Here is a 12,204-nt window from a genome sequence, read left to right on the forward strand (position 1 = left end):
TTGGTGTGTGAAAGGCATTACACTTACACACACAGATATATAAATGATAAATAAATAAATAAATGAAATATTTTAGAATAGAATTTATTATATAATATAATATGTTACAATATATATTCTATATATTATATAGTATTGTATTCTTTCTCTCTCTCTCTCTCTCTCTCTCTTTCTCTCTCAGTTAAGGATGACCATTACCTTCTCATCACTCCTCTGGGAGGAACCTTTTTGTCTTTAGATTCTTTTGTTAAATTGTTTACCTCACATTTTGAGAGACTACTTTTGGATTAGAATTTTTACCAAGGTAGTGCTTAACAATATGTCCATGTCACTCATAAAGATAGCATGAGTTGTATAGGATTTTATACACCATAGGTTGTTCCCTATAAACATGTTCATTCCTAGACATGATACAAGTTGAACTAGGAAAGCTTTCATATATCAAGCTTTGCATACATGGGGTTTCATGATGAAGCTCTAGCAAGGTGGTATATCTCCCAAATCAACACTAATAAAAAGGGATACCAACTTGACCCATGTACATGACGGTTATGTGGATAACTGTTCCCTCCCACAATTTTCTAGATCAGGACATCATGGCTTACATGCTTTCTCCTGAAGAAAGGCTTGCATAGTCACATACCTGGGAGTAAACTTATTGCCATGCTGTCTACCAGCTCTAGTTGCAGAAACCAATGGTCAAAGTTACCGGAGAGCACAACCAAGCCTTTTGTAAATATAAAGAGGAACCAATATGGTGCTGGAAAAAAAGGGTCTTCCAATCTTCGCAATGAAGGGAACATTGAAATGAAGATTTTTTCTATTTTAAGAGGAGCAAATTCCAGAGAGATTGAGCTAAAATGACTGCAAACAAAAGTGGGACTGGCCTCTATTATAGAAGTAGTAGTGAGAAATAAATGCATACATTATTCACATGATTAAAGCGAAAAATGCTACTAGTACACTTGCGAATACGACTACAGTTGTGGGCCTTTTCTCTATGGGCATGCTATGTGCCTATGCCCTTTGACCAGTAGCAAGGGATATCACAAGAGTAGAGATGGGAAATATGGAAAAATAAATGTTGGACTAAATCACAAACCCAAAACTGAAAGATATAAACAAAGGTTTATATGGAGTTGCAATGCATCATTTATCTGGCCCTCTTCACTTAAACACCAGCCTTATGATTGTGTGCTATATTATCCATGAAAGGTATATAGGAATAATTTCTTGATCCTAAGTTTGCTTATACGACTGAAATGCATTCATTTTCATGCCACTAGGGACCACAGTGTTGTTCAAACTTCATTACATGATGAAATAGCATAAGGTTTCAGAGATCTTGCTAGCAAGGGTTGCACTGTCCTAATCATTGAGCATATTGCCAACTGTTGCTACCGTAGCCATAGCTCTTGCACTCCTCATGCTTGTAGCTCTCCACAAAAGTTCGTATATATTTTGTCTCCTAAATCTAAGAACCCGAAAGCTCAAAGGTTCTTGCCAGATCCTATTCTACGTTCCGCTCTTTTGATGACGCCTTATCACAAAACCGATGAGCTCAATTCTCTGGAGATCGCCCATGCACTGAGAAATGTTCGGCTCAGAAAGTGCAAATAACTTTGGATAACCAAACCCAGGGGAAAAACAATGGACGGCTAAACACCACAAGCCCCAAATCATAGAGGGGAGGTAATATGACTCCCATTCGAGCATCGAATAAACGAACCCAGAGGAAAAGAAATGGAAAGCTAAGCACGAGAGCCCCAAATTGTAGAGTTGGAAGGCAATTCAAGCATGGTTTAACTATGAGGAAGGTAGAGATTGACATAATCCAATCAAATGAAGTTGGAGGAGGAGGAAGAGAAGCATTTGATAGGGAGCTGGGCGATTGAAGGAGAGGAGTTGAGCTAGAGTCACTAGAACCTTTGAAGGCAAAGCAAAACTTTGAGGCGAAGCATGAAGGGAGAAAGGATCAATGCCTCAGAAGGCATTGATCCTTTCTCCCTTTGAGGCATTGATCCTTTCTCCCTTCATGCTCCACCTCAAAGTTTTGCTGTCTACTGAGATGGCAAGGCACTGATCAAAGACTTCAAAGCAAAACCAATAGACACTCAGTCTATAAATGATGTATGATCTTCATTTGCTCTCCCTTTTTCTATTTTGGTTTATCAGATGTGCTGGTGAAACCAGTTGTAATTGGAACCTTATATGATTATCAATCTCTTGAAACATAATATAAAAAACAACTACTTTTTTTTGCCCAAAAAAAAGAAAGAAAGGATCAATGCTAGTGCTGGTGTCCCATTTTGCGCAAATTTGAGGCAAAGTGGTGTTGGTTGGTGTCCTGTTTTGCACAAATTAGAGTACGCCTTTGTAATTTAGAACAACCAAAACTAGAATTACGACAGGCAGACTTTCCATCGTAATTTGGACATGAGACACAACACAGGGTTTGTTAGGACCCAATCCTCCCTGCAAATGTCAGGGGTGGTGATTTATTATTGACTTGGTGATGTTCATATTGTTTGTGTGTTTTGGGAGTTGAAGCCCAACAAATACTTGAATAAGGCGATGCTCACAAGAGCTCATAATTGATCCTCATTGCAGTCTATACAATATTGTTACATGCACTAGAATCATATTAATAAAGATGTCGATATCTTTTGATCTTGCATCTAGCTTGGCTTTCCTTGCTCCCTCCCATCTAGAACATGCATCAAAAGAGACGAACGTTGTAAGAATTCAGATTGAAAACAAGCGATTTTGAAAGGACAAGCAATTGAAAATATTTGTATGATAACACATTATATATAATTATTATAACTACACTTAGTGTGGACAGGGAGGCGGCGTGCTTCCTTCCCCAAAGAGTTATAATAAGAGGGAATGGGCCCTTCCTTGGGCACCAAGAATATAAGCACTGAGGATTTAATCCTCGCCGAGAATATAAGCGCTGAGAATAATTCTCACAAAATGGATAGGATATTGGCATATTGCATGGATGCCAATAGTCATAATCATAGTCCAACACCATTAAAATCACCAAGGGTGATTGTTAATATTTTCTTTTCTCCAGCTTTTGCTACAAACAAACTGGAACCATCAAGGTGAGAAAGTAACTTGGGGCCAGAGCTCCCAATCTTTACCTGTCCAAAGTACCAAAGAAATAGGGCCAAACATTTCACACCTTAATATGCATGTTCCACATCCTAAGTCCATCATAAAAGCACCTTTCAACAGTAGGGGATTTCTTGTGATTGCCATTTGATATATCGTTGTTTGAATCTACATAGCTTTCCTATTGTCACCTGACTTGAAATTAAATATTGTCAAGAACAGGCTAAACAATGCAAAGACAATGAGATCATATTGTTGGTGGAATTTGACATCCACACCAGGCCCAAGTTCAAAATTTAAAGGTACATTTCTTAAACAACCACCTCAGCAATGCGTAGGAGAACTAGGTGATTTAGAAATATCAGACTCAATATGGATCGCATCCCGCACATCATTGCCAATCGATGGTTCATTCAAGTTCAGCTGTCGCCCGGTCTATTCGCCTTGCTGCCAATGCCATAGCTTAGGGTTTTATCGCCCTGCTGCCAATGCCATTGCCATCACGATTGCAAGGGTTGAGCATAAAGGTTTGTTGGTTCTATGTAACAGGCTTCTCCCCAATTCTAAAAGCTCTATTGAATGGGGTGCCTTCTAGGTGAAGATGATGCGAGGCTCTCCGTCTTTTGAATCGTTAATGAAGAGTGGTGGGATGGAGGATGCAATGTTATGCAATTACGTCATGAGAGAAATGAAGGCCCGAGGGTGGTTGATGTGAGAGGTTGGAGTTGGCGGCAGACATCAAAGGACTATGCTTTGAAAATAGGAGAACGTGCAGCTAGGATCAGCTTGTGTGCATGGATTACTTCACCATCAACATTGAATTCGATATCATGATTACGCCAGAGTCAAAGAGTTTCCCAAAATCAAGCATTATAATAGACTCTGGCACATCGATAAGGAGCAGCTTTGAGCTCGGAGGGGGAGACACTACTACGCTCAACGTACACGACTCTTTAAGGGTGTCATCCTTCAAAATTTCTGAATTGTCATGAATCACACAATTGCAAGCCCACGTTGCCGAATGCAGGAGGGTGCAAGAGATTCTCTACTCTCGACTGCACTCAATGGAGCAAAAGCTCAGAGACACGGCTACAAGCGGAGAGGAAAGTGAAAGAGGTGTGGAGCTGAACTACTTGAGAGTAATGTCCACGGATAGAAACAGGTACTTCTACAAAAGAGACACCTCAAGAGGATTATGGGTAGCTATAACCACGGCAATCGACCCCTCATGCTTAATTTTGAAGCTCATAGCCGCGAGTTGATGATACAAGGGTAGTCAAAGGATTCCATGACTCCTTTCATGATATTCAGCTGTGCCGAAATTGAAGTAGCGATGGAGCTCTAGGCAACGATCCACCTTCTCTGGCCATTGGCTTTGGGGCAATGTGTGGGTGTGTTGTGTGTTTCGTGTTTTGTATTTGTTAAGTTCATCTAATATGTTGTGTGTTGTCTCACGGCAAAGCTTTAGATAGAAGAAAAGTATTGACATCACTCCACACAAACTAAAGGTGTGTCAGAGAAAAACTTAGCGTTGGGCTAAGAAACTAAAGAATCTCATGAAGCATAGTTCACCAAATTCGCCATCCATCCGCCTTCATCTTCTTCCCCTGAAACACTTTGATTTTGTCAAAATCAGTACAAGATCAACTCCTCATAGCTAATTGCATCACCACATGTTTTGGGGATCGAAGTTGCTTCAAGAGCCTAAGTGCAAGGATGCAAATTTTGTGGCTTCACAAATCACATTCCATGCATGTCTAGTTGAAGCTCAAAATCTTAGAATTGCACGTCATTGCGCGAATGCGCATGCTCTGGTTTGTTCAAAGCATTGGTAGTAAGCCAACTTAGTGGATGGATACCATGTGGTGGGAGCAGCCTTCGAATGGTGCAAAGAGTTGTGTGGAGCAGTTGTGCCGGAAGTGGTACTCCTTGTATTTGCTCGCAGGATGCAGTAGGGTGACTTCATCCATGCTTACATCTTCAATCTGCCCTTCCACCACACTCAAGTATTCTATTGCTCTTAATGAAATCAAGTGGGTGATAGAAAAGCACAGAGTAACCAAAGTCTGCATCAGAGGGCCCTCTTTCACCTTTGAACAACTACCTCCTCAATGTTGTAGAAAGGGCCTTAGTCGCAGGCTTCGCTGCCATGCTAGATAAGAAACAAATATCACAGAAGGTGCGAGAGGCCTTTCTATCCCCGAAGGATTGACACCCGCATCTATACTTAAACAAGAACGATTGTATATGATCTCTTTACATTGCCTACTTCAACAAACACAATTACAAGGACAAATTTGTCAACAATCTGGTGGATCGTGTAGCTCCCCATGACGTCCAAGCTCCCTTTTGCTTCCAAGCCATGGTAGAGACCCTTGTTCATGCATCCTGATCCCATGAAGCAAAACTGTTTTATCTCATCTCGTGTGCTCACTCACTTGCACATTGTTCAATCGGCCGCACACTCGTAAGTAGTGGATATTACAAAACGTTTAGATCCATAGTCATCACGTGCATAACACTACAGGTGAGTTTGCACCTTTTGGCAAAGAAGAAGAAAAAGAACAAGATGAAAGTCTCTTTTGTAGAGGTGGCCAAGAAAGAAAGTTTTAGCAATTAATCAGAGTTACTTTGGTTCTTATAGTACCTTTGGCATTCACAGGGAAATTCTGAGTGATAAGGTGCATCCTTATGGAATCTAAGGAACCATATTCTAAGGAACGCATCCGGATTTTCACAAGCTCTTCTGTCCTAACGCTGAATCCATCGTAGGAACTGTTATGCAGTAGGCAGTGGCCAAGGACACATCTCGCTGCTCTGCTTCTATTTCATTCAAAGGGAGCCTTGAATGATGAAGTTGATGGCTGAAGCCTGGAGGTCTCGAATGTCATCGTGTGGAGCTATCGACCATGAGGAAGAGAGTGAGGCCATAGACAGGAAGAAGTGGAAATTGAATCAAAGGTTTCGAGAGATCGCATGCCACAGTGAAGAAGACCATGCTCGTTAGTCCATCAGTAACAAGTTTTCTAGGGAAATCAAAAAGCGTATGCAAAGGCAAATTTGGAGTAGATGGAGAATCGTTGATCTTGACCATAGTTTTTCAAATCAACATCTACAATTATGACACGTGGTTTCATGAGGTCTCAAAGGATCAAAACTTCCCTCCAGGCTACCTGCCGTAAAAAGGGGAGTTCACTCACCCAAAAATAGAACTTGTGAATTAAAAAAATTCTGGAAAAACTACGAGTAATCACAAAACTTAGCCCCAATTGGATCCTTAAGCAATGTCTCTAGGAGAGCCAATGCTAACAACTGGATTCTAGGAGAGCGAGTGCTAAGGCTGCTATTAAGGGTGCTTACAGATTAGAGGTGCCCCCATGCCCGCCCATTGTGCATTGAATGCATCTGGGGCCGTGGGGTGGACGTGCTCTATCACCATAGTCACTAAGTTCTTCATTGGCATACAATCTTACCTGGTGCGCTAAGTCTGTAAACACGCTAAGTCCAAAAGACAATACTATGACCTACCATTTTAAAAGGGGAGGAGGCCAAAAAGGTAGGTAGGTAGGGGGGGACATGAACCGGCGGGATGTCATCCCCTCCAATTTTAGGCAAACAGAGGCGGACTGCGATGTACGGATTAGGGTTTTCGCCATAGCCAGTTTTCCATCACTCTTTTTGTCCTCCTTTCGATCGGTTGCACGCAAAAGTTTCGTCCTCTTCATCACCTTTTGATCGCTGCAAGCAATCCGATGATCGATACATTCGTCTTCGCCGGATCATGTGCTCCCGATTTGTGATGCGATTGTGATTCTAGATCGTCAAGCAACGGAACCATCGACCTGCGCCAGAATAGTATGATCGCTCTGTGACCACGACGCATCGGTTCTTCTCCTGCCATGGCTCAGTGGTGGCACACTGGTTCGTATCAGCACTTCATGTATCAACAATTTGGCGCTTTCAATGCCTTGCATACAATGCATACCTGGTCTAGCATTGCTGCTCGATCTTTTGTTTCTCCCACACCTTGGGAGGATCTCGTCCTTCCCAGGATCACCCCTGAGACTTCCATTCCTGACAAATCGCTGCCCCCCTGTGCAACCTGCCCGTCCATCAATTGCTTCTGCGACGACGACCCACCGCTTCCGGAGCATCCCTTTGACAAAGATGCGAGCACTTTTAATATGAGGACGAAGTTGGAGATTAGGTACAGCCCCTGGGCGATGAGCATGATGAACGGATTTGGGAAAATCGACAGAGGGATGGCGAAGGAGTTCACTGGCGGCCCAACTGGTGGAGGCAGGGGAGGGGATGACGATGGGGGCGGGGATGGAGGAGGCGGAGGTGGGGATGAGGGAGGCGACGAACAACTCGATTTTCTTCCGTTGCTGACGATTGCATTTGCTGCCTTCCACTTGGGCTACTGCATCGCCGTCTGGATGAAAGATGAGACGCTTGATTTTGAGTTTTTCCGGACAGGCGTCGGTCTTTTTTGCCTATTGGCTGTGGCAGCTATCAGATTAAATAAGTGAGTCTATAGCTTCTGTCTCGCTGCTTATGCTGTTGAGTCAAAATCGATCTCCCTTGCTAGAATTCTCACATTCGTCTAGGGCGTGCAGATTTCTATATTCTAGTCTGTTGCACTTGAAACATATGTGCGGCATTGGTGTCTGATAGTTTTTCCCTTATTTCAGTCAAACAGGACTGGATGCCTACGTATTAGGATTGGGAGCTTCTATCGGAGTCATGCTGTGGACAGGTATAATCTTTGCTCAGTCAATTGGGTAATTTCGATTGTTTCGACGTTGCAAGTGTGCCGTCTCTAGTGTACAGAATTGGCCTTGTACAGATACAGGGAATACTATGCTTTACAGAATGGTTTTCACAATAGCATATTCTGGAAAAGCATGGAAGATGCGAATGTTAAACTATGGATTTCATTTGTAGTTGTCCTACGTATTTGTACTTCCAACTTTTATCTCTCAAAGGTTGTAATTGCGTTGACTGAAGCTAGCCTTCATTTTTCTGGAGGACCACGTGGTATAGAAGATAAGGGCGTAATCTGCAACTTGGACTTCACCTAGGGCGTCTATGAATGGGTAAAAAACAATTGATGAGAAGAACATAAAATGATGAGAAGAACATAAAACATCCTTATGCTGCTGCTTATCCTTAGCCTGTCCCTCTAGCTCTGAACTCTTCAAGGGCTCTTCACTATTCGCCTTCTTCCGGAAATATGTGAAGTCAGCGGTCTAGCCTGTGCTACTTCTCGTATAGTAACTTTGCGTCTCTGTGGAATGCTTCGTCTGAAGATGTTAAGAACGTAGATTTGACGTCCATCTGCAAAATGGACCACCCATGATGGGCAGCCAAGGCTATTGACTGTTCGTTTGGTCACAGCAAAGGTCTCATCAAAGTTGAGACCCTCTGCCTGAGCATACCCTTTGACCAAAGCGTGGCTTTGTACTTGTCCAAACTCCCATCAGATTTGAATTTTGCCTTGTACACCCATTTGGTGCCGATCACCTTCCTCTTTAGAGGTATGTCCACCAAGTCCAAGTGTCCCAAAATGGCATCCATTTCAGCCCTCATGGTACTCTTTTGCTTCCTCAAAAGAGCTTGGCGCTACAATTTGAGCCACTAATGCAAGTCCAAGGTGGGATCCCTCAAGATTCATCGGGATCTTCTCACCTCCAAACTTGACTCCGGAATGTGTGTCACTCGAGAAGTGACCGTGGAAGCTACTGCTCCTTTGCTGGAGTCTTCTTTGGTGGTGTGAGTGCTTCTTGCTCAGATTGTGACTCCTCTGACTTGGCCTTCTTTCCTTCTGCTCAATGCCCAATTTGGGTGTAGTGGGGGTTTCTTCTGGAGCTTCATGTGCTAGGTAACCCCTGGCTGACGCGCCATCTCCTCAAAGATAACATCCCGGCTTAAGGATCTACTTTCTGTCTGGATCGAGGAGATGATAGGCTTTCGACTCCTCGCTATACCCTCTTGGAATCGAGCTTCTTTCTTTCATCCTTATAGGCGTGAACAAATGCAGTAGAACCAAAAACCTTCAAGTGTGAAATGACATGTCTCTTACCATAGTAGGCTTCATGAGGTGTCTTATCTGCAACTGCCTTCGTCTTTGTCCTGTGTAGGACATCTAAGGCTGCATGAACCGCCTCACTCTAGTAAGCCTTGGGAAGCTTCTCCCACCTCATTGTTTTGTCAACCCCATTTCCACAATTACATGAGTCTTTATGTCCACAACCCCGCTTTGTTGGGATGCCTGTTGTGTTGGGATGTGCAGGCTGAAGTAAGCTGTCTTTTCATTCCATTCTTTTGGATGATGAACCTTGCAAGTGCTGGTTTGAATTTGCAGGTTTCGGACCCAAAGGCCCCCTTTTGTAGGGGCCAAGCCCTCCTAAAAATCAGCCGACTAGGTAAGGGGATTGGGGCCAACCCAATCAGCTCCCCCACTCCACTATAAAAACCCCTAGTGGGGCACATGCCTAGAGGTTTGGCTGCCCTGACTGGCCACGTGGCAGGCTGCCACTGGCCCTAGGCAGGCCTGCACAAACCTGACTAGGTCTAGGCCTCTTCTGGCCCTCAAAACAAACACGGTTCTTTCTCTTCCCTGCTGCTACAGATCCACATCTGTTCAGGTCCCCTCCAACCTACGGAACTGCTCCAGAACAGTCTGTACATGCTGACGTGGCCTTCCGTACAGATGCTGACCCAAAGTTTTGACAGTCCAATGTAAGAAAAAGGGGAGTACAAGGCCTTACCAAGCACTTACTGCAATTCTGAATGCAAATTTGTGGAGGGCAACTGAGCCAAAAAGAGGGCAAATCCAAGAAAACCCCAAATGTCACTGCAATTCTCCAATTCTGACTGCAATGTGCTGTCAAGTACTCAGAAGCCCTGATTCCCGACAGTTTGGGCAATCCCAAAGTCAACATTGTCGAGTAATTGACAAATGCAAGCTCCAAACAGCAAAATGGAGCTGGAAATGGGACTGACACCTGTCTGAAAGTATACGGACAGCAGCAAGGAGTACAGAAAATGCAGGTCCATACAGTCGTATGGACTGTATGGATGTCTGTGCAGCTGTACGGACAGAGGCAAAATGTGTATAGAGCGATTCACTGAGATAGCGTGACTGTCTCAAAGCTGATTTTGAGTCACCTGACGCTGGTCGCGGCAGGCTTTAGAGCTTCCACGAGCTGCCACTGGTGTGTTGCAGGAGTGCTGGGCTGCAAGTTGCGGCGCTTCCACAGGGGGGGGCTGTAAATGCTTCTGGGTGCTGCGGGCTGACTCTCCTCTAGATTGGGCTGAGTGGAAAGTGGGCTGACTGGCCATGAATATGCCCTAATAAGAGCTGTGCCTACCAACTCTGGATGGCCCTCTGGGCTTTGGGCCCTGCTTTGCACATTTGCTCTCCCACCAGAATTCTTTGGACCGACTGTCCATACATTGCTTACAGTTGCTCCTAGAGGGTCTGATAAAGGGTTCCTACCTGATTCATGGGCTTGTTGGTACTATTTAAACTCGGCTCCTTGAACTTCTGGATTAAAATTTATGTGCATTGCGTTTTCTTTTAGAATTTCAATCCATAATACCAATGTTGGGCAACACCTTTCCACATGCTTTGTAGATGGGCTTTCTGTACTTTCGAGTTGTCTGTATTCACAGATTGATTGGCTAACTTTTAAAATTTGGTGATTTATTGTTTCTGATAATCAATCACTGAGTATTTCAGGTGAACGTTGTCTGGTAAAAAAGGAAGGTAGCCCAGCTGGTATTGTCACACTTCTTGCAGCAGCTATGGCAGTCATGTTCACAGCAGCACTATATGATAGCATGTAATAGAACACATGCACACTGTGGCCAATGGTCAATCAGAATGATGCCTGCTGCTTTTGTTGCCACAAACTAAGTGTGGATTGAATGCTGATGCACACATCTTCTTTTATTTGGAGCATTATAATTGTACAGAGCATTTGAGGTAAACAAGAACGATGTAGAGGTGAGGGAATTTTACTTGTACATAGTAACCACTTTTCTTGCAGTCAGCAGAGTCATGATTGCATCTGGCCCAGTATATGGTTGCTGATTGTGTAGATTTGCGAATCATATCTGTATGTACCAACTTTTAGTGTAAATTGATGGGACACATTTCGTATTTGTGGTTCTCTATCCTAAGCTCCAAGGTACTCTTTTCTGCTTGAATTGCCTTCACCTCTGGGATTCTGAGGTAGGTGACACTGCAGGTGGAAATATTGAACAAGGCCTTACAGTTCAGATGCAAATGCTTGAAATTAATAAGTGTGATTTGCTTTGGTTGTTAATGAGCAAGGGTTTAAAAATTAATTCATGTTTGTAAAATGTGTTCACCTAAACAAGTATTTACTGTGAAAGTTGCCCAGGGGTCATAGTGGTGGCCAATTATATGTGCTGGTCCTCCCTTGCTTGGTCAACTGGACATGGGAAGCTGTGGCATGGTAGTCAGTGTTTGGGAGTGCCTCTGAAGTTACGGAGTCATTGGAATCACTTAACTCTTGTTTTGCACCTCTTTGCTAGCATAGGGTCCAACAGCTGACTTTGAGCAGCAGTACTTTGAAGTTGAATACACCTTCAATATAGAGGAGAAAGCTGTGCCTACATTTTTTACATTTACATGCGATACATTCCAAATTATTTAGTCTTTCATTCTCTCTTTTTGTTGATCTTGCAATACATATGGAGTAACCTATATTCTTTAATTCGAGGCAAGGGGCTTGCTGATTTAGTGCAAGCCAAGTATTTGTCTTCCTTTTCATGCCCCTACTATTCATCCTTTTTATCCTTTTCATGATCCTTGATCCTAAAATTTTTAAGGAGGCTTAATCATGTAGTGTAGATCTGCTAGCCAAGTATTTGTCTTGCAATTCTTTTCATATCCCTACTATCCTTAGATAATTGGCATGGAAGGGTTTTAGTGTTGATGGGTGGAGTTCTGTTATTTACAGTAGAGCTTGAGAAGGAGAGTAATGTCAGTGTGGAGCAACAAATGGGTCGTTTTCTCCCAAGGCTCTCCAATCAACTTAGGCATATATC

General features: G+C 43.3%; 1 protein-coding gene across 1 annotated transcript; it reads left to right on the forward strand.

Moving 5' to 3' along the window:
• The first annotated feature begins 6,695 nt into the window (after nucleotides 1–6,695).
• LOC147890227 (uncharacterized) lies at nucleotides 6,696–11,270 on the forward strand. The gene is made up of 3 exons (XM_087390635.1): nucleotides 6,696–7,648; nucleotides 7,815–7,879; nucleotides 10,868–11,270. Exons 1-3 carry the CDS (start codon nucleotides 7,020–7,022, stop codon nucleotides 10,972–10,974), a joined length of 801 nt encoding a protein of 266 aa, XP_087246761.1. The 5' UTR covers nucleotides 6,696–7,019; the 3' UTR covers nucleotides 10,975–11,270.
• The last annotated feature ends 934 nt before the right edge of the window (nucleotides 11,271–12,204 follow it).

Source organism: Dipteris shenzhenensis, chromosome 19 (assembly GCF_047967505.1).
Source record: "Dipteris shenzhenensis isolate YYH24624 ecotype China chromosome 19, Dip_SZ_1.0, whole genome shotgun sequence".
NCBI lineage: Eukaryota > Viridiplantae > Streptophyta > Polypodiopsida > Gleicheniales > Dipteridaceae > Dipteris > Dipteris shenzhenensis.

Excerpts from the sequence above, each read along its gene's own strand:
- LOC147890227 (XM_087390635.1), top strand. The coding sequence starts at position 7,020 with ATGGCTCAGTGGTGGCACACTGGTTCGTATCAGCACTTCATGTATCAA. Across the intron at positions 7,649-7,814 it reads GCAGCTATCAGATTAAATAA|TCAAACAGGACTGGATGCCT; the intron begins GTGAGTCTATAG and ends CCCTTATTTCAG. Across the intron at positions 7,880-10,867 it reads CGGAGTCATGCTGTGGACAG|GTGAACGTTGTCTGGTAAAA; the intron begins GTATAATCTTTG and ends TGAGTATTTCAG.